Source organism: Hyperolius riggenbachi, chromosome 3 (genome assembly GCF_040937935.1).
Source record: "Hyperolius riggenbachi isolate aHypRig1 chromosome 3, aHypRig1.pri, whole genome shotgun sequence".
NCBI classification, from domain to species: Eukaryota; Metazoa; Chordata; class Amphibia; order Anura; family Hyperoliidae; genus Hyperolius; species Hyperolius riggenbachi.
Window position 1 is genome coordinate 62994228 of NC_090648.1, and position 26383 is coordinate 63020610.

Sequence of the window (26383 nt, forward strand, 5' to 3'; positions counted from 1 at the left end):
ACCAATGCAAAGCTAATAAGATGGATGAAGGAGGGCCCCTTGTGGGCCTCTCTGGCCCAGAAGCCCTGGTGGAGTTGCAACCTCTGCATCCTCTATTGCAGCTTTGGCGAACCTATGGCACGCTTGCCAGACCTGGCACGCGTAGCTGAATCTGCTGGCAAGCCAACGCTGCTGCGCTATGAACTGCATGAACTGGCCGCAGCGTCTACTAGACGCCGCGCCAGTTCATAGCGCGCAGCCCTGCTCCAGCCCGCAGTCTCCCGGGAGGCAGAGCAGGGCTACGGGAAGATGGCGTCCGAAGCCCTGTACTAAAGACTATTTGTGTTTACAGTACAGGGCTTCGGGCGCCATCTTCCCGTAGCTCTGCTCTGCCTCCCGGGAGACTGCGGGCTGAAGCAGGGCTGCGGGCTATGAACTGGCGCGGCGTCTAGTAGACGCTGCGGGCAGTTCATGCACTTCACCCAGTCCCATGCACGCCTCCAGGACTTCACAAGAGCTGCTCCAACACTATGGAACTCCCTACCTCCACCCATTAGGGCAGCCCCCTCCTTCAACATCTTCAAGAAAGCCCTCAAAACTCACCTTTTTACTCTGGCCTACTACCCCTCACAAGTGCTCTAGGCCCACAGCTGAACTCTGGTCCCCTACCTTTCATGTCCTTACCTCTCCCTCTAGATTGTAAGCCTTTGGGCAGGCTCCTCCTCCTTTTGTGTCCTACCTGATCATGCACCTCCATTACTGTGAACCCATCCTATGGATCTGAGTGAACCTAACTTGCCTAATCTCCATGCTCCCATACAGTGACTGACTAAGCATTACCTGGTACTCATACTGAGCTGTGTGATCTGGTTTTTCTTGTATTCATGTACTGTCATTTTGCTGTATGTCACCCCTAAATATTGTCTGTAACCTAAACTAATGTCCAGCGCTGCGTAATATGTTGGCGCTTTATAAGTACAATAAATAATATTAATAGGAGATACAGGAAGGATAGAAGACAGCGCTGGAGGCTCGGTGAGTATTTTACACTGCACTGTGGTGGTGAGGGGTTGTGCTTTTTCAGCCGGCTGCTCAAGTAACCGAAGCAGATGTATCTGGCATCAGGCAAACCCCACCGGTGGGACTCTGCTGTACTTGGGGATAGTTTGCTCTCCTTTGTCAAGTGCCGCTTAGGGCTGTTTCACACCAAGAGCACTTTTCAGTAATTTTCCAATTGCTAGCATTTTGAAAAGCGACTGGTTAATGTTATTATCAAATGGGCTATTTAACACTGGAGTGATTCATTTTTTAATTTAAAAAACACAAAAGTGCTGCAAGTAGCTTTCTTTGCAAATGAGCAATCCACAATGTTGGCCTTTATTTGTAATCTAAACTATCATTATATCGATTAAAAACAAAATCAAGTGATATCTGAAAAGAGTACGTCCAACTTTAGACCGTGGTAGGCAGGGCCGGGCCGAGGCATAGAGCCTCAGGGCGCAGTGTAAGAGGGGGCGCACAACTCACTCAGCTATCATTCCCCTATTGTGTTTGAAGCAGAGAGAAATAAGAAAAGGGGATACATGGCAGTGACTGCAAGCCAGATAACTAGAGATTAAGGTGTTGGGTGCCCTGGGATGCCTCTTAGTAATAGCAATCAGGGTGTGACGGCTGGGGTGGGGGGGATGACGGGTGCACTTTGGGGTCTCAGCCTTGGGTGCTGGAGGACCTTGTCCCTGCTCTTGTGGTAGGGGTATTAAACTGATTATGGTGGTAATTGGATGATAATCTCCTCTCAATTTCAATAGTACCATACGCTCTGTGCTATATATGTATAAAGACATAGCTACCAACTGTCCCTCTTTTGGATGGACAGTCTCTTTTTGGAAACCAAATCCCTCTGTCCCTCTTCTCCCTACGTTGTCCCTCTTTCAGGACTGTTGTGTATATTTATGTAAATATATGTAATTTGTCTCCTAAAAATGTGTTTAATTGACTCTAAACTTTGTTCCCATGCTTTAAATTGATATATTTCTTCTTGTTTTCAAATATTAATATAAAGGAATATAAAGGAAAATGAACAGGACAGAAAAGACCAATGTGATTTGAATTATTAAACAACATATTTTTCTTATGAAATCTTTATAGTATGTGTGGCTATGAGTATGTTGGGGGCGTTATTAGGGGTGTGGCAGGGGTGTGACTTAAAGAGTAACTAAGCAAGGATTGAACTTCATCCCAATCAGTAGCTGATACCCCCTTCCTATGAGAAACCTTTACCTTTACTCAAGCGGATCATTAGCGTGCTCTGTATGGCTGATATTGTAGTAAAACCCCTCCCACCGTGTGATGTCAGGACCAGGGTGCTGACATCACACTGTGGGAGCCTTGTTGCATTGAGGGAAATAGCAGCTGTTTCCAACTGCCAAAAACACATCATCTCTTTCCACGGAAATCCCCATGTGATAAATGTCAGAATGTAAATCGGGGAGGGGAAGATTTTACTATAGGCAAACATTGACTTAATCATTTATAAATAATAATTGTAAACATTAAACACTTTTTTATCACATTATTTTCACTGGAGTTCCTCTTTAAAGGAGAACTGTAGTGAGAGGGATATGGAGGCTGCCATATTTATTTCCTTTTAAGCAATACCAGTTGCCTGGCAGCCCTGATGGTCTATTTGCCTAAAGAAGTGTCTGAATCACACCAGAAACAAGCATGCAGCTAATCTTGTCATATCTGTCTAAATTTGTCAGAAACACCTGATCTGCTGCATGCTTGTTCAGGGCCTATGGCTGAAAGTATTAGAGGCAGAGGATTAGCTGAATAGCCAGGCAACTGGTATTGCTTAAAAGGAAATAAATATGGCAGCCTCCATATACCTCTCACTACAGTTCTCTTTTAAAGGACCACTATCGCCAGTGGCATAGGTAAGGAGCTCTGGGCCCTAATGCAAGTTTTACAATGGGGCCCCCTAAAGCACTCTATACATAATCCTACCTAATAAAAGCTAACTGTCGCTGCGTCCAGCAGTTTTGTCCCCGAGTCCCAGGATTTTTGTTACTGCGCATGTGCGCAGTAACTGACAGCTGGGACCAGGACAGGTGGGCGGGTGCAGGCGAGCAAGGTGGGCGGGCGCGTGCCTGCGCCGGGCACGCGCGCTCGGCGGTTGTGTGCGCAGCGTGCGCGGGCATGCGCACTGGCAGCGGCCGTAGACCTAGAGCCCGTTTTTAAACGGGCTGGGTCTACTAGTAATTTATATGGCGCACCAAAACCTGCAGTGTTAGAGGTGCTAGAAGGGAATGGGGAACAGCTTGTTAAAGCCTAAACTGCCATTCCCCATCCACATTTTGTCGCCTTTTTAAGAATTCAACAAACTGCGCCTGGGGCAAGAGACCCGCTTGCCCCCCCCCCCCCCCCCCAGATCCGTCCCTGCTTTCAGTTTAGGTTCCCTTTAATGATTACCACTATTCAATGTATCTATAGAAGTGATTATTATGAGCACAGGAGAGGACCAAGAGAGCTAATTCTGCAGTTGAGGGAGGGTCTTACTGTCCCAAGGGCCCTGATGCGGTCGCAACCTCTGCAACCCCTATTGCTACGTCCCTGACTTTCGTGAAAAAAGTAGGCAGTTAAAATCTGACAGAACCGACAGGTTTTGGACCAGTCCATCTCCTCATGGGGGATTCTCAGGGTTTTCAACAGCATTTCTTGAACAAAACTGACAAATTAGTGTGCAAGTGAGTAGGAAGGCTGGCTGGCATCTTACTATTTTGGCAGTTAAACTGCTATTCAGGAAATGCTGTTGAAAACAAAGAAAACCCTGGGAAACCCCCACGAGGAGATGACTCGTCCAAAACCTGTTGGTTCGGTCAGATTTTAACTGCCTCCTTTTTTGGCGATGGTGGTCCTTTAAGTGTCCCTCTTTCTGATCTCAAAAAGTTGGGAGGTATGATACAGATGCAAAATAATACCGCACCTATCTCTTGCCTGAGCTTACTGAAACCACTGTCATCCTTCCACACGTCTTCTCCACTTCACTCATTATTTTTTGTCTTTTTTCTGGCCAAGTTACTTATCACGACGACCGTCGACATTACTGCGCCACAAGTGAGCTCTTCCCGCTCAAACACCAAGGAGGCAGCCTATTGGCTCCTCCTCTCCCCACGTAGATGCAGCACGAGCTGTCTATACTCGAAAGACTGCCCGATGCAATTGCACCTGGCTGGGAAGAGAGGCAAGGTACCGCGCATGCGCTATCAGCCTCTGCCTTTCACAGAAAGGCGGAGCCGACGGGTTTGACGACACCGGAATTTCCAGCCAACCAGGACGTCTTAGAGGAAGTGCTAGAGAGGTGTGAGCAGTACTGGTCTCTGGAGTCTCCTAAGAAAACTACAACTTCCATGAGACTCCGCGGCAGAACCGGAAACACGTGGAGGAACTCCCCTGTGTGGGTGGAAAAGGAGGAAGAGTTGACAAGTGGGGAGAGGGGCGATTTGTTTATTCGGGGGCAAAGTGTGGCTACAGAAATCAATGTAGCCCTTGGAGGTCAGGTTCTGTAGACTAGACTTATAGAATGAAGATGTAGCTGCAGTGGGTAGACTTTCTATAGATAATAGCCAGGTACAGAGCCTAGCGAGAGTTTATCAGATTTATTGTGCAGATCTCAGGTGCTTAGGCAAAACATGAACGCGGATCACAGACCATAGATTTCCAAAGGGAAGATTACAAATGGTCTATTTTTAATGCCAAGTTATTTAAAGCCTCTATTTTGAAGACGTACCACTGTGCCTTATTCATGCAGAAAAATCACTGTATTTATTAAATATATATATATTTTTAAATATATAACTGACAAGAAAGGAAAGAGTTAAACCAGTATGCACAGCATATAGCCATATACATATCTGGAGACTTTACTTCTGTAATAAGTGAAAGGAGTTAAAAGAAAGAAGACTACTCAGGATGTCTGTGGAGGATCCATTCTCTGTGGTAAGAGGGTGAGTACCTGAATGTAAGGTGTCTTCACAAGATGGGTGTTAGGGGCCCTTATTTCCTATAGAATTGACGCTGAGGCACTTCATATTCATAAGTGCTGGTTTGAATTCAAGACAGCAATATTTGCTTGGAATTTGTATGTTTTCCCCGGTCTGCGTGGGTTTCCTCTGGATTTCTCCCACATCCCAAAACCATACAGATAAGTTAATTGTCTATACCCCACAATGGCCATAGACTAATGCTGGGAATCCACGGTTCGTTTTTGAGCCATTTAGTTTGGAGCAGTGCTTTTCAGCGCTCCTAGATTTGGACGCAGCCGGCGCCACCATAGACTGGAATAGGAATGACATCTATAGCGGCGCTCCGTGAGTAACGTTGGTGCCGTCAGAAGACGGAGCCGAAGTTGCTTAAATAAACATAATAATTCGGCCTCCAGGAAGCCTAATTATACCATTCCCCCACTATCCATGGCGGCCTGGAGGGGAAATAGTAATTAACACGGCCCGGTCTTGTGCACAAGCAGGATCAGCCAGGATTAGATTGTGAAGGACAGTTAAGTGGCAAGACAATATACCATGTACAGCGTTGCAGAAGATGTCAATGCTATATAAATACTAAATGATAAAAATAAAAGTAGGGATGAGCTGAATATTGAGCATTAGGCGATTTTCTTGTTCTACAATAGCCATAATTCACCTGGGCAGAACTGAAACTTTGCATGGTATCAATCACTGATTGGAGCTAATATGGTTGGAGCTAGTCTAGTTTAGGGGACCCAGCAGTAAACCATAGGGAACAGTTCTCCAATCACAACACCCTCTACAGCACAAAGTGCTCTGATTGGTCGACTATAATGCGTGTTGTTTACGACAACTTATCAGAAACATCACTGTTCGAGAAGGTGCTGTCCACCCAATCTGGTTAGCAGAATTTCACTAAGGTTTTCTGCTGGGTCTCCTTAAAGGGGGGAAGTAAGAGGTATACGGAGGCTGCCATATTTATTTCCTTTTAATCAATACCAGTTGCCTGGCAGCCCTGCTGGTCTATTTCTCTGCAGTAGTATCTGAATAACACCAGAAACCAGCATGCATCTAGTCCTGTCAGATCTGACATTGTCAGAAACACCTGATCTGCTGCATGCTCCAGGGGCTATGGCTAATAGTATTAGAGGCAGAGGATCAGCAGGAGGGCCTGGCAACTAGCATTGCTTAGATGGAAATAAATATGGCAGCCTCCATATCCCTCTCACTTCAGTTGTCCTTTAAAGGGATCTGAGCAGCTCCTACTTTCAAATATCTTAAAGGGCTGCCATGTTTGAGATGCTAACTCCCCCTGCTCCATTTTCACTGCAGTTATCCAGCCTTGGTGTGAAGTTCAACAAGTCACTTGTGTTATCTCCTTGAAGTACAGTTCCCCCCCCCCCCCCCCCCCCCAATGCTTAATGGGTTTGTTTGAGTTTTAACTTGTTGTCAATTAGAATCCTTATCAACCTTCCATTTTCTGTTGCTTGTGACCAACCACTGGGCCAGAGAGAGAGGAATACTGCCTGTAATTTTAACCCTTAAATGTAAAAAGATGAGGTAAAATGTTTCTTTTTTTGTTTTTTTAAATGAACCATATTTTTAGCATGTATTTTTTTTTTTATTTGCTATCGAGCTGACCTGAGTTAAATATGATGCTCGGTTCCCTTTGACTAGACTAGCCACCAATGGGGACAGATAATACATCGGAGGACAGAGCCTACACTACAGAAATGTGCATACATCTGAAATCAGCGCTGGTAGACTTGGGCGCAGGATACAGCCGGTATATGGCTGGTCCTGCTTCTGCACAAGTCCGGGCCGTGTTAATTACTATTCCCCCTCCAGGCTGCCGTGGATAGTGGGAGAATGATATAATTCGGCTTCCAGCGATTGCTGGAGGCCGAATTATTTTGTGTTTTTTTTTTTTTTAAGCAACTTCATCTCTTCTGACGGAGCCGACGTTACTGAGAGCTGCTGTGGATGTGATTCCCTTCATAGTCTATGGTGGCGCTGGCTGCGTCCAAACCTTGCAGCGCTGAAAAGCACTGCTCTGCAGAAGTGTAACCTATTTGGGGACTGGCCTTTATTTATTAGAATGATCGTGCAGCTTCTCATAAAAGGCGCCGATCATTGCTATGGGGACTTAGATCAATGATTAGGAATTGCTTTCCCATTCATTGATCTCCTGGCGGGCAGATGGCAACATGAACGAGCGCACAAATAAGCGGGAGCGCGTACAGCAGTGGTAGCAGCGGGAGTATGTATATTTACTCCCCTGGGCGGTTAAATGAAGTCTGCAGGGGAGTAGATATTAGGGCGGCACGATTTTTGCTCTCAGAAATTGCAATTTCGATTTTTTTTTCCCCCCAATTTTTTTCAAATGCTGGGGGGGGGGGGGTGTTTCCGCACTGCCCGGTCCGCTGTCTGTAATACTTTGCTTCTGGCCCCACTGTGCGCGGATTGGCCAGAAGCAGTGAATATGTATGAGTGTTAATGAGTGGGGGGGGCGGATCCACTCAAGCGAGCGGCCGGGCACATACAGCATTACCAATCACTGGCTAGCGATGGAATGACGGCAGCGGTAGGCGGAGCTGTATGCTCTGTACAGCTCCGCCTACCACTGCCGTCATTCCATCGCTAGCCAGTGATTGGTAATGCTGCTGTATGTGCCCGGCCGCTCGCTCGAGTGGATCCGCCCCCCCCCCCCTCTCATTAACACTCATACATATTCACTGCTTCTAGCCAATCCGCGCACAGCGGGGCCAGAAGCAAAGTATTAAACAGCGGCCCGAGAAACTGATGGTACTGACGATCAGCAGATCATCTTGCCACGAACCGCGGTTTCGGTTTTAAACCGAAAAACCGTGCAGCCCTAGTAGATATACTGTACTGAAGCTGTGAAGTGGTTAAAGGGATACTTAAAGGGGAATTTCAGCCTAAACAAACATACTGTCATCAAGTTACATTAGTTATGTTAATTACAATAGATAGGTAATATAATCTCTTACCCACCCTGTTTTAAAAGAACAGGCAAATGTTTGTGATTCATGGGGGCTGCCATCTTTGTCATGGGGGCAGCCATCTTTTTTGGTTGAAAGGAGGTGACAAGGAGCAGGAGACACAATTCCAACTGTCCTGTGTCCTGATAACCCCTCTTAGCTGCACACGCTAGGCTTCAAATCCAAATTCAAAATGTAAAACAAAAAATTGCACCAAAACAGCAGAACGAGAACAACAAAATCAGAAATCCCATCATGCTTTGCACAGCATCAGGGGAAAAATGCCCGGGCAGTTTTCTTCTGTGCAGCTAAAAATGAGGCATGTATAGGGGAATCAAAGTTCTGATGCTGTGAAACTGATAAAGAAACACCAAGCCTTTTCAGTGCTGCTGAGTCGATTTTTAGTCCGGAGGTTCACTTTAAGTCAGGCAGAAAAAATTAGGTTAACTCACCTGGGGCTTCCCTCAGCCCCCGGCAGCTGATCGGTGCTCTCGCAGCCCCGCTCCGATGCTCCTGGACCCGCGGGCGACGACTTCCGGTTTTGCCGTCACCGGCCGACAGGCCTTGCCGCAATAGCAGTATAGGGGGTGCTATTGTGGCTGGGAACGCGAAGAATCACTCGCGTTTCCATGCCTGTCGGCCGGTGACGGCGAAACCGGAAGTCGTCGCCGGCGGGTCCAGGAGCATCACAGCGGGGCTGCGAGGGCACCGATCAGCTGCAGGGGGCTGAGGGAAGCCCCAGGTGAGTTAACCTCATTTTTTTCTGCCTGACTTAAGTATCCCTTTAAAGGTATTGCCTAAACAACTTTTGTTGTTAGGTCTTCGATTTCACTGTCTATCAACTGTCTGTGGAAAACAGGCCTAATTGTGACATCAGAGAGCGGTTATCTTCAATCATTTGTGGTAATTCCTGTGATTTTAAAATCTAGTCACTATTTCTGTCTGACAGGGAGGTGCAGAAGGCGCTGAACACCAGCCGCGGTCTCTACCAGCGATGGTGTGAGCTCCTACAAGAAGGCAACGTTAACAGTGCTGAAGAGTTTGATTGGACAACCAATGAGTTGAGGAATTCTCTGAGGAGTATTGAATGGGACCTGGAGGATTTAGAAGAGACCATCAGTATCCTAACATAAGCAACCAATTATATTTTCTCCGTTCTAGTATAGATGAAGATGGCTGAATATTGTTTATCTAATCACACAATCAATACATATAGACCTGATATTGTTATGGTGTACAGTATTCCCCCCAGAAATTATTTCCAGCCGGGTGGCATGAAGTAGCCGGGTGGGGCGAGATGATAGAATGCAGGGCCGGTGCTTCTCTGCACAACTCAGCTTACAACAGAGAAAGGTGAGCCGATGACACCCGGGTGCTCACCAAAACTAGCTGGGTGGAGCACCCGGCTAAAAGATCCTGGGGAGAACACTGGTGAATAGGGCTGAAATATTCTGCAGCACGTTATAAAGTCCCATTGCCATGTCATTGCCTATCCCTCCAAGCAGGGCGGTGGAGTTGGAACAAAAATCATCCGACTCCTCCGTTTATGAAAACCTCCGACTCCGGGTACCCAAAATTGCTCTGACTCCAACTCCACAGCCCTGCCTCTGAGAAGCCCGCAATGTAAGTGCAAATGCGCTCTTCATATATAAACAGCATAGGGCACATTAAAGTTGTTTAAAGGAATACTATCAATGCCCAAGTGTTCTAAAATGACAATGTACAAATAAAATGACAATGTACAAATAATGTCTAAGTAGCTGTGTAAACATTTTCCTACTTTTCATGTTAAATATCAGAGGCAAAAGCTGTAATTTATTGAGGGTAGGATTTAGCTATATTAGGACAAATCAATTGCAGAAGGTGTGTCTGCTTCAATGCACAGCCAGAGTTGCATATCAGACTACAGATTATTTTTCTCAGAAAGCAAAAACAGTATGAAAAGCTGTGACAATTACAAATGTTCATAAAGTTTCCTCTGCTCTCTTCAGATACTTCAGTCAGAAACACAGGACAAAGAAGCTGCAGAGTTACACACAGGGTTAACTGTGAGGAGAATTTCCCCTCCCCTCATGGCTCATTCTGCATCAGTTTTTTCAAAGTAGTTTGATAACCGTAAACAAAGAGGTTGCTAGTGAAATGTATACACCAGTACTTAGCAGCACTTCCCAAACAATTTATATCTCAATTGAAAAAAATATGTAAATCGATAGTGTTCCTTTAATCAATTGAATTCAATATGCCAATATACGGCCTGCTATGAATGCTCACTTAAAACGGGAGGGAGTTCGCCAGTGTAGAGAGGTCGACAGCAGTTTCGCCTCCACAGGGCTTCTGATTAGGCGAAACAACTGTCAACCTCTCTGCACTGGCGCCCCCTCTCCTGAGTGTTCATAGCCTGCTGTATATTGGAATATTGCGACTTGAATGTGCCCTCTCCGCTAGACTGTTGTCTGTCTCTGGGAGGCACTTCTTGGTACTTGCCAAAGTGACTGTGTGTCTGATCTCTTGGATTGTGGATTGGAAATAATTGTAGATTCACACTTGCAGCAAAGCAATGGACATGTAACGGATCCTATAGTAAGTATAGGATCTGTTTAGACATGTCTTCCATTTGCTGCAGTGCTGTAATGCAAACTCACAGCATGCACACTTTTACCAATTATAACTTAGCCAATGAAACTGATCTGAATGTCTGATCGCTTGCCCCGTGGAGAGTGACAGTATGTGTTCTTTAAAGGACTACTGTAGGGGGAGGGGTCATGGGAAAATGAGTTGAACTTACTCGGGGCTTCTAATGGTCCCCCACAGACATCCTGTGCCTGCACAGGCACTCACCGATGCTTCGGCTCCGGTTCACTTCTGGAATTTCAGACTTTAAAGTCGTAAAACCACCACCTGCGCAGCCACGCCCTCCCTCCCGCTGACGTCACCAGGAGTGTATTGCGCAGGCCCAGTATGGTCTGTGCCTGCACAGTACGCTCCTGGTGACGTCAGAGGGAACTAGGACACAGCCGTGCAGGCGCAGTGGTTTTCCGATTTTAAAGTCTGAAATTCCAGAAGTGAACCGGAGGTGGAGACCGGAGCATCGGTGAGTGGCTGCGTGGGCACAGGATGTCTGTGGGGGACCATTAGAAGCCCTGGGTAAGTTCAATTCATTTTCCCCTAACCCCCCCCCCCCCCCTACAGTATTCCTTTAACTGTCCACAACACAGGACTCCCAACTGTGAACCTACAGTAATTAGGCCTAGTGCACATTATAAATCTCAAGCACTATTGCAAGCGTTGAGCGATTTATAGTGTTGTTGTTGTTTTTTTGTTTGTTTTTTTAAGTGCTTTTAATCCTCCTATGAGGATTCATTAAAGATTTATTGGACTTTTTGCTAAATGTGAGGTGCTCCTGGATTTATTGAACTACCTCTAGCTCTTCTAATTGTCCGGAGGTTGCACCGCTGTGTTCACAAGTATTGGGCAAGCATCACGTGTGCATCAAAACTTTTCTTTTTGCTATATTTGAAACTGATGTTAGTTGCGCTGCCGCAATCAACTGAGAGGAGTTTTTTCTGACCCTAACATTTTATCTGCTAAAAATACCACTTGGTTTATGGGCACCGTTTAGGAGAATGAAGGGCATATCCTCACAGCACATTCATACATCAGATCAGTTGTTACTGTAGGCTGGTGGTTTGTATTTCTTGCCACAAACTACCTGTCCAGTCCTTGTCACCCCTTCCCTCATATCCCAGAATCCTCTGCTCTTCCTTAACTCGTGTTGTAGGCATCGTGGAATCCAACACAAAGAAGTTTAAGATCTCGCCTTCCGAGCTGAGTGAGAGGAAGAATTTTGTGGAGAAGACTCGAGGGTCACTTAAGGTGATGCATAAACATTGCATTCTTGTGACTTTCCTCTTCTAATGGTTTTATACCTTATTCATATACCTAAACAATTGCCTAGCACCTCGTCTGTAGAGCAGCATCTACTGCCAGCAGGCAACAGTGGTCATTACTGGTAGGAAGAATTAAAAGGAAGTGATACCACAGAATACTAGAAGTCAGTTGTGTGAACGGAACACTGCTCAGTATTTCACATCTTCTGAAAAGTGAAAAGAGGAATTCCAGTGAAAATAACGTAATGGAAAAAGTGCTTAATTTTTACAATAATTAATTATAGATGATTGAGGTCAGTGTTTTCTCATTGTAAAATCTTTCCTCTCCCTGATTTACATTCTAACGTTCATCACATCATGTCATTTTTACTGCTGGCAGGTGATGTCTGTGGAAAGAGATGATGCATTTTTGGCAGTTGGAAATGGCTGTTATTTCCCTCAATGTAACAAGGCTCCCACAGTGTGATGTCAGGACCTAGGTGCTGACATCACACTGTGGGAGGGGTTTCACCACAATATCAGCCGTACAGAGCTCCCTGATGATCTATTCAAGTAAAGAAATAGATTTCTCATGGGAAAGGGGGTATCAGTTACTGATCGGGATGAAGTTCAATCCTTGGTTGTGGTTTCTCTTTAAAGAGACTCTGTAACAAAAATTCCATCCTGTTTCTACCATCCTACAAGTTCCTTAACCTATTCTAATGTGCTCTGGCTTACTGCAGCACTTTCTACTATCACCGTCTCTGTAATAAATCAACTTATCTTTCTCCTGTCGGACTTGTCGCTCTGTCTGGAAGGTTGCCAACTCTTCAGTGTTGTTCTGTTATGCAAGCCCCCTCTATGCACACTCTCGTGTGTGTTATTTACATTAGGCAGCCTCTCTGCTCTCTTATCTTTTACAAGCTGGATAAATCGTCCTCTGTTAGGCTGTGAAAGGAGCTGGACTGTCACATGCTGAGGAATTACATACACCGGGCAGAGCTGTCTGCAGGAAGAAACAATCAGCCTGTCACTCTTCAGTGGGTGAGAGCTGCAAGGGGGTAAACACACCAATGATCTATTGAGATTCAAAAGGAAGGCTGTATACAGCCTGCTTGTGTATGGATGTATTTTCTATGTGTGGACATACTGTACATCAACCTACTTCCGGTTTTGGTGGCCATTTTGTTTATAAACTTTTTAAAACTGTTTTTGACTACTTTTAATGCGTTGGGGAGCGGCGAAATTGTGACAGAGGGGAATAGATGTCCCCTAACGCACTGGTATGTTTACTTTTGTGCGATTTTAATAATACAGATTCTCTTTAAAGCTGGCCATACATTACTTGATGTATGGCCAGATGGACCATTAGATAGATCCCTCTCTGATCAGCAGGATCCATTGCCTGGCCACATACTGTACCGATCTCCATTTCATGTCTGCATGAAAGCTTTTGGAAATCATCCTCGCCCTGCCGCCCCCAAAGTGTATAAGTGTGTGTGCCCCCCCACTCAGTGTGAAGTCTCACCTCTCCGCTAGTGTAACTTTTGGCGTCGTCTGGTGCTCAGCATCACTGAGAGGGCCAGTACTATGTGACTTGCCACATGTGATGTCACAACATTTACCAACATGGCCACCAGTGGAGGACAGGAGTTGCGCCGAGAGGTGAGTCTTCGCTGTTACGGGGGCCCACTTTACACTTGGGGGTCACCAGCTGGGGGCCCATCAGTCATCGCAATATAGAATGCCGTTACTACAGCACCCCAGGTCGAGCTTTTGCGACCAAGATTTTACCTCCGTTCCCGATTGATCCATGTTTCAGCCAGAAATCGATCGACAGATCAATCCAGCATCTGTTGCAATTTTTCTTCTGTTTCAATGATATTGAATCAGAAGGTCAACCAGGCTGCAATATTAAGTAATGTATGAAAGTGTTTTCATTCTCTTTTAGTCCCCTATACTTTCCCAGTAGTTTTGGGTCACCCCAAGCTGCTTGGTTACTCTGCAAGAAAGTCTGAAACTGTACCTTCCAGATAGGAGTGCGCTGACACTACACAGGGTAGCTTTGTGCTTTTTGGTTGTGTGATAGTCCAGTAGAGGAAAATCTCGCGATTCAGGAAGATGGATCCTGCGACGTCTCCCAGGCGACAAGCGCTCCCCCAATCGATCTTCTGGTCGGCAGGGTATGTGTGACATTACATGACAGGCGCGAACGAAACTTTAAGCGATTGTGGTACTTTGCACAGGGGTCGTCAGGGATCTTCAAGATCTGATCCGCCATGATAGTCGTTATTGCTGTGTGACGCTAAGCGACGTTCGCATTATTGTGCACCTGTACCCACGTCGCAAGACCGCAGAAATGACCACTTGTTGCTCAGAAAATCGCCGGTCCTTGTTAAAATCGTCAGTTAAATCGCGAGGGTGGTACACGCATTTATTCACACATTGGAAGCATTTGCTAGGATGTCACTGCACTGACAGGTGTTTTTCATTGACCCCCATGGAGGTCAGAGCGCTATCTGTTGCTACTATTATGCCTGCAGCAGGATTTGTAGATGCCAGCCAAGTGTCTTCATTGAGCCCAGTAGAGTTTACATCAGTCCTAGAGTCCTAAAACATCACTAAATCCCAGGAATCCCTGGCAGGGTGATCAGCCCTTCGTGGAAACTGCAAGCTGAAAAGTAAACATGCTCAGCTCTGTTTGCTGGCAGATTCCTCCAGCCAGATGCTACATCGCTGTTCACAGAGCCTGGCTTAAAGTGGGCCTGAACTCTTGCACAGGACAGAAGGGGAAACTTATAGAAATGCACCCTGTATGTATTTAGAGAGTTTAGCATATCTAATTCTCCCTCATCTGTCACTAAGCACAACTGTAATTTGGCCTGTCAGCTCAGGAATCTCATCTGGCCTGGCAGAGCAGCTAATCTGTAAGCACAGGATGTTAACCCTTTGTCTGCTTCCATGAAATCAGGAATTAGACACACTGCAGATTTATTGCAGGATTTCTATCGGCTGTAACAAAGAAATGTTTTTCTTTTAAAGGTTATTATGCTGTTGTGTATCCTTTAGAGCAAAGAGGACGTTCTGAATTCAGGTCCGCTTTAAAGAGAGTCTGAAGCGAGAATAAATCTCGCTTCAGACCTCATAAATAGCAGGGGCACGTGTGCCCCTGCTAAAACGCCGCTATAGCGCGGCTTAATGGGGGTCCCTTCACCCCCAAATCCCCCTCGATACACCCGGGGAGCGCTTCCTGGTTGGGGCAGGGCTAACCGCCGCAGCCCTGCCCCACGCGCGTCTGTCAGCGCGTATCTCCGCCTCTCCCCCGCCCCTCTGTCTTCCTTCACTGAGAGGGGCGGGGGAGAGGCGGTGATGCGCCGCTGACAGACGCGACTGGAGGCAGGGCTGCAGCCGTTAGCCCTGCCTCCAGGAAGGGAAATTCTGTGACCTTTCTACGACACACTTTTGCGGGGGGTGGGTTGGGGGTGAAGGGACCCCCGTTTAGCCGCGGGATAGCGGCGTTTTAGCAGGGGCACACGTGCCCCTGCTATTTATGAGCTCTGAAGCGAGATTTATTCTCGCTTCAGAGTCTCTTTAAGGTGTGTACACACCTTTTGACTTATGTCGCCAGTCTGGAATCAGGACTCGATCCCCTTGGGTGACATTGCTGTGCCAGCCTGTTCTTTGTTGCCATGTGGGGGGCGGGGCGGCGGGGGAGTGCCCTGGACAAAAGTTGGCCATCGCTTGGTCAAGTTGATCCGCCGGACAGATTGCTTGTGGAGCGGTTGTTGGGGTCTACTGTATACACACCTATCGGCTGAGTTGGTCATTATCGTTGTGTGTGTGTATGAGCCTTTACTGGTGAAAGTCCTCCAGACGAGTAGCTGAGCTTAGGATATGCAGTACAGGTGTGAATACAGGTGAATTATTTTAGTGTATAGTTTAAGTTAGAAGTGGACTGCATATGATTGTATCTGCACAATAAATACTGCCACAGAGTCTCTTTAAGTTTGACTGCATTTGCTGCATGCTTGTTTCAGGTGTGTGAGGATTCAGATATTTCTGATGCATGAAAGATCAGCAGGACAGCCAGGCGACTGATATTGTTTTTTTTAAAGGGAAATAAATATGGCAGCCTCCATATCCCTTTCACTTAAAAAAAAAAAATATAACATTTATTTTGCGCTTTTCTCCTGGCGGACTTAAAGCGCCAGAGCTGCAGCCACTAGGACGCACTCTATAGGCAGTAGCAGTGTTAGGGAGACTTGCCTAAGTTCTCCTACTGAATAGGTGCTGGTTTACTGAACAGGCAGAACCGAGATTCCAACCCAGGTCTCCTGTGTCAGAGGCAGAGCCCTTAAAGAGGAACTCCAGCCCAAACAAACATACTGTCATTAAGTTACATTAGTTATGTTCATTAAAATAGATAGGTAATATAATCTCTTACCCACACCGGGCTTTTTTTCTTTGATGGGTGGAGCTTAACTAAAAAAAATGTTTTGGTAAGAAAAACAAAGTTCTGATGCTGTGAAACTGTTAAAGAAACACCAAGCCTTTTCAGTTCTGCTGAGTAGATTTTTAGTCTGGAGGTTCACTTTAACCATTACACTATCCAGACAGGTGTACTTTAAAGAGGAACTCCAGTGAAAATAATGTAATAAAAAAGTGCTTCATTTTTACAATAATTATGTATAAATGATTTAGTCAATGTTTGCCCATTGTAAAATCTTTTAAATCCCTGATATATATTATCACATTTCTTACATGGTGACATTGTTACTGCTGGCAAGTGATGTAGCTGCTGTATGCTGTTTTGGCAGTTGGAAACAGCTGTAAACAGCTATTTCCCACAATGCAACAGGGTTCACAGACAGGAAACTGCCAGAAGTTCCTCGGTACTCGGAGCTTCTTGTGGTAGGGGTTTCACCACAATATCAGTCATACAGCGCCCCCTGATGGTCTGTTTGTGAAAAGAAATAGATTTCTCATGTAAAAGGGGGTATCAGCTACTGATTGGAATAAAGTTCAATTCTTGGTCGGAGTTTCTCTTTAAGTTAATTTAGACAGCTTTTCTTCTTTATGTACTGGCATCTGTTGCTCTTGTCTGATTGGTGAAATCTTGGTGTTTTCAGGAAATGAGGGATCACATCTCCAGCCCCCGGGCACAAGCCTTCACTGAACGAAAGAACAGAGAGGTAACTGTATCACCTTCCCTCCAACATCGCTGATTGTCAATAGATTCCTGTGTAAAAGAATTCGCAGGTGAGCAGTTTGATCAGGTGATAGATTTACAAGGCTCTGATTTGCTGAGATCACTTCCTGCTTTAACCCATACAGGAAACCGGATTGTGACCAATCAGAGCCCTACAAATCTTTTACTTGATCAGACTGATCACAAGCTTGTCCACGAGTTCCTGAACAACTCTGATTGTCAACTTTTACCTCTTGCCTGTACTGCAATATTAATGAACTTTGTCTGCCCTAGGCTCTGGGTGTCGCTAACTCGCTGACTACTGATCGCTTTGCCCGTCTGGATGATGAGATTAGATCGGGAAATTCTCGTTTAATAGAGGATCAGCAAGCACAGCAGCAGGTGGGTGTGTGACTAAATAAAAATCATGCTAAAATGAAAAAAAAGTACCCTTAGGCCCCGTTCACACTTGCGTTTTGCCATGCAAACGGACCGGATCCTGATCGGATCAGGACCTGATCCGGATCGGAACCATATGGTTCCGATCCGGATCCGGTCCGTTTGCATCAGGCATGCATCAGGCTGCCATCCGGATCCGTGGACAAAAAAATTGCGAAATTTAAATAAAAAAAATGTTGGGGTCAGCAGAAGGTGCACCTGGTGCACTTGTAGAATCAGGTTCCTCCGCTGTAGGCCTCACCTCCACCTCCGACATTCTGCCAAACAGCTCCAGCACGTCTGTCACTGCTGCTCCACTCCAGACATGCTTGGCCCATGTGTCCCCATCCGAAATGGCCGCTTGGATACGAATAGGAAGTGGGGTAGAACGTCAGGTGTTTGTAGGCAGTGTGTTCTGTGCTTCCGTTTCCCATTGGTTTCTGTGTTCCGGATGGTGCTGTCAGGCTCAGGTCCGGCTCCGGTCCGGGTGCGTGGGCTGGAGATCCGGACCCAAAAAAATAGCGCATGTTGGAAAAGTGTCCGGATCCGGTCCGGCTCCGTACTGTACGGAACGGACACGTGTGAACGTCCGCATAGCCTTTGCTATGCGGAACGTACGTTCCGTTTGTTCAGTATACGGTCCGGATCCGGCACGGCGAATCCGGACAGGGAACGCTAATGTGAACCGGGCCTTAAAAAAAAAAAAAATTGTGATTATTGCACGCTGTTAGTATTGAGCACGTCAGCCTGAGATTTTCCAGCATGTCCGATCGATACATGTGACTAATTTCGGACCAAAATTGGTTGCATCTTCGATTGGGCATGCTTTTGGCAGCAGCGATTTTCATACGAATTGACATTATCTAACACACACCACACACCACACACACACCTTTAGCAACATACAGACAAAATTCCTGAATGCTAGCAGGGATGGTGGCAGCTGCAGATCGTAATTTAAAACTCACACCTTGGGAGCAGTGGCATAATTTCAAGTCACAACGAAACATTGATGCCCCCCCCCCCCCCCCCCCCCCCTCGACATCTCTCAGGCTGCAAGGATAGGGAAAAAAACTGCCCCAGAATGCACAGTGGCTTGTCATAGGTTCATAAGAGGTTTGAGAATCAGGATTAGAAGTAAGGCTAGAATAATTATTTAAATACAGTATTTATTTAAATAAATAAATACAGTATGAAACGGATCATATGTACCGTATTTTGCGGAATATAAGACGCTCCGGCATATAAGACGCACCTAGATTTAGAAGGCAAAAATCAGGAAAAAAAAAAAACTAAACCTAGGTGCGTCTATGTTGCAGGGGTGTCTTATGGACCTTTAAACCCCCCAAAACTGTCTCTATCTAAGCTGAACTGCTCATCTACACTAAATCCTGCTACACTACACTTCACTTACCCCTGCTGCCCCTACCAACTACACTACACGAACTAACCCCTGCAGCCAACCCAAACTACATTACACTTCACTAAGTAACCCCTGTAGAAACCCAAACTACACTACACTACTACACTACACTACTACACTACACTTCACTAACTAACCCCTGCAGCCAACCCAAACTACACTACACTAACTAAATCCTGCACCCAACACAAACTACACTACACTTTGCCCCTGCAGCATCTCACCTGATCCTGCTGCCGCGATCCTGTCCTCCTCCGTCTGACTGCCGCCATCCAAGGGTCATCCGAGGGTCCCAGCTGTGGTCATCTGAGGGTCCCAGCCATCCCATCCAGAATCCCGGCTCTTCAGTGTCCCAGTCGCCAGATCGTCTTCACTGCAGACAGCAGCCATGCGGTAATCACGCGCTGCTGCCTCGCCGACATCCTCCATGGTAACGGCGTCCTCTTCCTAGTTACGGTGCCCCCTTCTGTGTGACGAGCAGCGCATGTGCGGACAGGATCGCGGCTGCAGGAACCGGTAAGTATGTTTTGGGGCCCAAATACCGTACCTTTAGAATATAAGACGCACCCACTTTTCCCCCCTAGTTTTGGGGAAGAAAAAGTGCGTCTTATATTCCGAAAAATACGGTACTTTTTATATTTATATATATATATATATATATATATATATATATATATATATATATATATATATATATATATATATATATATATATATATATATATATATATATATATATATATAATTTTGCCTTTTTAAAACAGAAGGTATTTACGAGATTTCAGCTGTAAGTGAGCAATTTACCATGATGCATCACACCCGAATATGCAAATATCTCTTTATGCCCACTTTTTTTTCATCTTAATATAATTTTTAGATTTATTCTCATCCTGCTTTAAAGAGACTCTGTAACAAATTGTTTATCTTTATTTCTTCTATGCTATAAATTCCTATGCCTTTTCTAATGTGGTCTGGCTTACTGCAGCTTTTCCTAATTGCACAGTAGCTGTGTTATCTCTGTTATATGATCTAATCTTCTCTCTATAGTCGGCACAGTCAGGCTGAGGCAGTCAGACTGGAATGTGCAGGGCTGCTTGTGATTAGCTAGAAGCTGTACACACCCCCTGCAGGCTCTGTGTGACTAACACACTCTGCTTAGCTGAGCCTATTAGAAGCTGGTTAGTTTGTTTGTAAACACTGCCTAAAACTGGCAATTACAAGCCAGGTTTGCAGCAGAGAATGGCAGAAACAGCACAGAGGGGACCAGGAGCACATAATGAATAGAATGGTATGCTTTTTATTGTAAGAATTTCAGAGTACAGATTCTCTTTAAAGCCCAACTCATCCAAAACTGACCGATACATTTTTTTTTTTTTTTGAAAGCAATTATGTTAACTAGTGTAAAATTAAACTTTTTATCTTTGGAACAGAACCTTTTTGTAAAAAAAAAAAAAAAAAAAACCTTATGCTGGGAATACACCAAACAATTTTCTGTAAGATTCTCTGTAATGCTGGGATTACACGATACGTTTTGTTGTAAGAATCAATCCGATAGATGCCTTCAATGATAAAATTCCGACATGTCCGATGTGCCGCTCGATTCATTTCCGCTCGATTTCTTATAGAAGTCAATGGAAAAAAGATAAGAAAAACGAGTAGAAGATAAGAGAATCCAGCAGGAAATCAAATGGCTAATAAATCGCATGCCGAATCGAACGCAAAAAATGTATCCTGTAATCCCAGCATAAGATTTACCTGCCAGATAGATAAATTCCAACATGTTGGAGATTATCTATCTGCCGAGCAATTAGGCAATGTTGTACTCAGCAGGAGATGACCTGAAGACCATGCACCAGAGATAATGACCAGGCTCTACAGAAAATAATCTAATTATGCATTCTAACAGAAAATCTAACAAAAAATTGTATGGTGTATTCCCGGCAGCTGTGCACAGTGGCATAGTGATTAGCGCGCGCAGTTCGCAGATAAGCTAATTGGCTTCCCCATAAAAATGGCCCTAGACTATGGTACATAGACCTATGACTATGGTAGGGATTAGATTGTGAGCCCCTCTGAGGGACAGTTAGTGAGAATATGCTCTGTACAGAGCTGTGGAAGATGTTGGTGATATAGAAATAGTACATAATTGCAGTATTTGTATAGCGCCTTTCTCCTGTCGGACTTAGTGCTTTGCGAGGCAGCCACTAGAGCGAACTCAGTAGGCAGTAGCAGTGTTAGGGAGTCTTGCCCAAAGAGCTCCTTACTGAATTACTGGCTTACTTAACAGGCAGAGCCGAGATGCGAACCCAGGTCTCCTGTGGCAGAGGCAGAGCCCTTAACCATTACACCATCCAGCCACTATATTAAATAATAATATAGTCCAAAGACCTTTGGAGCCTGAATAGTTTGCTGTCAGCAAATTTGGTGTTATAATTGCTCAACACCCACTTCCTGTGCGTTACAAGTCTGCATGCTCTTGTTGACGAGGGAATGCCAGCACAGTAACTGACACCAGCTGCCACCCATCTGTTTTGCAGATGAGATTGGCAGGCAGTGAACTGAGCCGGTAGTTGGCACTCTCCCATGCATGTGGCATGAACACTTGAAGGACAACTGAAGCAAGAGGGATATGGAGGCTGCCATATTTATTTCTTTTTAAACAATGCCAGTTACCTGGCAGTGCTGCTGGTCTATTGGCTGCAGTAGTGTCTGAATCACACCAGAAACAAGAATGCTGCTAAACTTGTCAGACTTCAGTCAGAAACACCTGATCTGCTGCATGCTTGTTCAGGTGCTATGGCTAAAAGCATTAGAGGCAGGGGATCAGTATGACAGCCAGGCATTTAGCATGGTTTAAAAGGAATTTTAATATGGTGGCCTCCATATCGCTCGTACTGCAGGTACTTACTTACTTTTAGGTATGTACACATTGTCGACCACAGAGATTGGGACTAAATCTCCCAGGAATCGGTTTAGGTCCATGTGTCGTACAGATGCATTGTGAGGCTAGAGCCATGTAATGTCTTCGGTTGCTGTAGTGAAGTCTAACAAAGCAATCGATTTGCCTGAAAGGTTGGCTGCAGATCTGCTGGTGTGTATCACATTTAAAGGAATACTATCGATAAACATATTTTTTTCAATTGAGATAGGAATGGTTTGGGAAGTGCTGGTGTATACAGTTCACTGTTTTCATCTTTCTTTACTATTATCAAAATACTCTTACACAAAACTGACGGCCAAGCTGAGTAGGGTGACAGGCCAGTAAATTATGAGGGGAGGGGGATTTCCTCACTCTGTGTTAACCCTGTGTGTGACTGCAGCTGCCTATCTCTCTGACTGATCTGTCTGCATGAGAGCAGAGGAAATGTTTCTTGTTTGTAATGGTATGTGAAATATGACACCACAGCTTCATATAACTCTGTAGTCTCACCCCATGCAAAGAACAGCACTTGCAGTGTAAAATTGAAGCACCTCTTCGCCAATTAATTGTTCCAATACTGCTAGAACTTATACAGAATGAATTACAGCATTTGCCTCTAATATGAAAAGTAGGAAAATGTTTACACACCTACTTAGGCCTGGTGCACACCGAGTGGTTTTTTAAGCGTTCCGCTAACCGCTTCTGCCTGTGAAACGCTTGGCTAATGTATTTCAATGGGATGGTGCACACCAGCCGTTTGAGGTTTTTAGCAAACGTGGGTCCTGCAGCACTTTTGCGGTTTGCAGATGTGTTTCTGCCTCAATGTAAAGTATAGTAAAAAGCTCAAACTGCTCTGAAAAACGCCACATCAGAGCGGTTTTCCAGGCGGTTTTGTTACAGCAGCTGTTCAGTAACAGCTTTACTGTAACAATATATGAAATCTGCTACACAAACGCTCCAAAAAAACACTAGGCATGTTTAGAAAACCTCTCTAAACATGCCTAGAATCGCCCCAACACTATCCTGACGCAAGCCTCCAGGGTTTGGTGGACGGCGAGCAGACTTATGTCCCATTCCACATGGGAATACTTCACACCCCTATGGCATAACCCTAAACTACCTGAACTACTTAAACTCTGCAACACTTCCTGTTGGGCTGATTCTGGAATCCATTACTTGGGCCAAGTCATTACAAAGTCATCTCTGCGCCCATACACAGATCTTCAAAACCAATATTCATTATCCCCACAATTTCAATTTATGTACTTGCAACTTCAACATGCTCTGCGATACCAATTTCCTAATGGCCTCCCTTCCATTGAAACTTCAATTCTTATGGAATTTCTTAGACGGCCCACAGCCACACCCTATAGGCACTCTATATAATATACTAAATGAACATATAGCCGGCCCAATTGTGGAAAAATCCAAAGACAAATGGTTGCAATTAAATTTCCAAATTGATGAAGAGGAGTGGGAGGACTGTCTGCTCGCTACCCGTCTAGTATCTCCCTGTATCCGAGATCGCTTAACCCAATTATACATAATTCACCAAAGCTACCTTATCCCTAAACATATCTCTAAATACTCCTCACATATAGCCAATATCTGTCCGAAATGTGCACTGGACAACCCCTCATTTTTACATCTGCTATGGTCTTGCCCCCCGATTACCGACCTATGGAGACAAGTAGTCAATTTCCTACATGACACCATGGGGTCACCAGCTACGCTGGATGTCAAATGCTGTATCCTAAATATATACAATGAAGATGTAAATACATTTGATAAGTATGTTCATGCTCAAAATGTGTATAGCATTTAGATGGCTATCCCCTTCATGCCCCACATTCCTTGACTGGAAAACTAAAGTAAGGAACTCTCTTCCTCTTAAGAAAATGGTATATCAGCATAGGGGATGCCCATCTAAATTTAACAAAATCTGGGACAAATGGCTGGACAGGGTCCACTGATGCACTATATGAGTAATTAAGGTTGCTAACTGATCTATGCTCACTAACACTCATTATCCTACTCAACTATCCATTCATTAAAATCCTTGATCTCTGGTCTTCTCCTCCCTAACCATTTGGCGTTCTAGCCCCTGTGCAATCAGATACTCGCCACATCGGCTGCACTCTTCTTCTCTCTCTCCCCATATGCCTATACTGTCATGCCTGCTCTCTATGGGTAACCCCTCCCATCTGCTACTTTCATGTAAATTGTATTATACAGATCATGTTTGTATTTCCTATGTACAAGCTTTGTAAAGTATTTAAGAACTCTGTTCTCCCACGTACTTGCATACTCTGTAATGATCCTTCTATATACAATAAACCTTTTGGTCAATCAAAAAAAAAAAAAAAAAACATGCCTATAATCGCTCTGAAATCTGCTTCAAAAACCTCTAGGGTTTTGCAGATCTGCTAGCGGTTTTGGTGTGCACTGGGCCTAAAGGTGCGTACACACATGCGACTATAGTCGTTTGTAACGATCGTTCCCCGATCTTTACCAACGACGATCGTTACAAAAAACGAACCAACGACTATTAAGGCAAACGACGAACGAGGCAAATCGCTACAAAACAAAGTTCTGTCTTGGCGGATTTTTACCACCGACGATCGTTAGCAAAAGTGGTACATCGTTGGAAACGATCGTTCGTACCAGGCTGGACATGCGCATTTCTCTTTTTCTCCAAGGAACTTTACAATTTTATGCGCAGGCGCATTAAGTGCTTTTACGTGGTATAACGTTCGTTCTAACGATGTGATCGTTACACACTTTTTACAACTAACTTTACTTCGGTCGTTCTTTCGTCAATTAAAAGATCGTTCGTCGTTGACAACGAACGATCGTTGTCGCATGTGTGTACGTAGCATAAGACATTATTTGTACATTGTCATTTTAGAACACTTGGGTATTGATAGTTTTCCTTTTTAAGTAAAGACATTTTGTCTCCTCAGCTGATCATAGATGAGCAGGATGCGGAGCTGGAGTTGGTGTCGGGCAGTATTCGAGTACTGAAAAACATGTCGGGACGTATTGGAGACGAATTGGATGAGCAGGCGGTGTGAGTAGCAGGTCCTCTTTACAATCATGTGACCTCGTCATGTCATTTGTCCAGCATGTGAGGACTGTGTAATCTTTCCCACAGGATGCTGGATGAGTTCTCACATGAGATGGACAATACTCAGAGTCGTATGGACTCCGTACTCAAGAGGTTGGCCAAAGTCTCCCACATGACTAGCGGTGAGATTTCTATTAGAGACTGTGATATTTCTTATCAGTTTAGTAGAGACTAGCACTAAGTGCTCCTGGGAGATGGGACCCAGCTGGATACGTGCTCAGAAGGTATGTGCACTGCAGAGGAACACTCGGGGCGGAGCTACCATGAAGCCACCTGAATCGTGTGGTTCCGATGACAAAATCTAGGGCCACCAGGCTTCCGCCCGCCTTCCTGGCACACACACGCGTTGAACTAGCCCTTAGACATGATTCTGGGATTTCCTATGATCCAGGCTGCACTTTTGTGTGAATAAATGTACATGTGGAAGACATTATCACACATAACCAGTTATTTTTTTTAATCTCTTTTTCAGATCGGCGACAGTGGTGTGTGATCATCGTTCTGGTGATCGCTCTTATTATCGTGCTGATCCTCTGGTTCACGTTGTGACACAGAGAAGTGACCCTGGCCTGCCCTGAATATGGAGTTAATAAGTTACACATGGACTTTACAGGTCAACCCCATCCCAATGATCAGGATTTCCCTGTGAAAAGTCACTGCAACGCTGCCAAGCATCCGCCAACACATACTGTAACCAATAAAATGTTTTTATATCTGATCAGGGGCATTCTGTTTATGGCATCTTTCTCATTGATGTACTTTAATTCCCTTCCGGGTCCATGTTTGGGTCTGTTTCCTCCTACTTTGGGAAACTGCTTGCATCGTGTCCAGAAACAAAAAAAAAATCTGCCTGCAGCATTTTCCTGGCCAATCAGGTGGGACTATGTGACACCCAAAGCAGAAAGAACCATAAATTCCAGACTACACTTTACAGCATCCCTGCATGACATTCATCTACATTAGGAGGCAGAGTTTGTAGATGGGGCACAGCTGCAGGAGAGTTGCACTAGGCAATGGGTACTTACATTTGAAAAATTCAGTTCAGGTTTAATTTTCACTAAGACACATGATTGCTTTAAATGACACCTGAACTAAGAGGAATATGACATTAATTTCCTTTGAAACAATGCATACTGCCTGGCTGTCCTGCTGATCATCTGCCTCCAATACTCTTAGCATGCAGATTGAGTGCTCTGACTGGAACAACCACATGCTTGTTACAGGTGTCTGATGCCCAAGCGGTTCGGCTGCTGAACTCCAATCCAACTCCAACCCCTGACAGGCCGACCTACTGGCATGCACCAGCGGGGTCTTTCAGTCAGTAATTATTGGACTGCTCCTGCATGGCAGGTAGAAAAGCACTAACTGTTGACCCAGGACTGTTACTTGTGTTGAACAGATCTATACCATCACTGT

The 26383-nt window shown here is 45.0% G+C and overlaps 1 protein-coding gene across 1 annotated transcript; it reads left to right on the top strand.

Moving 5' to 3' along the window:
- The first annotated feature begins 4400 nt into the window (after window positions 1-4400).
- Window positions 4401-25685, top strand: STX10 (syntaxin 10). Its single transcript, XM_068274206.1, has 8 exons — window positions 4401-4985; window positions 8955-9124; window positions 11784-11878; window positions 17001-17063; window positions 17354-17461; window positions 24804-24910; window positions 24995-25089; window positions 25440-25685. The coding sequence occupies exons 1-8, from the start codon at window positions 4951-4953 to the stop codon at window positions 25514-25516; spliced, it is 750 nt and encodes a 249-aa protein (XP_068130307.1). The 5' UTR covers window positions 4401-4950; the 3' UTR covers window positions 25517-25685.
- The last annotated feature ends 698 nt before the right edge of the window (window positions 25686-26383 follow it).

What these genes read in the sequence shown, in the direction of transcription:
- STX10 (XM_068274206.1), top strand. Translation starts at nt 4,951, where the DNA reads ATGTCTGTGGAGGATCCATTCTCTGTGGTAAGAGG. An exon ending in ATCAGCAAGCACAGCAGCAG is followed by an intron (nt 17,462 to 24,803) that starts GTGGGTGTGTGA and finishes TTGTCTCCTCAG; the next exon opens with CTGATCATAGATGAGCAGGA. An exon ending in AGTCTCCCACATGACTAGCG is followed by an intron (nt 25,090 to 25,439) that starts GTGAGATTTCTA and finishes TCTCTTTTTCAG; the next exon opens with ATCGGCGACAGTGGTGTGTG.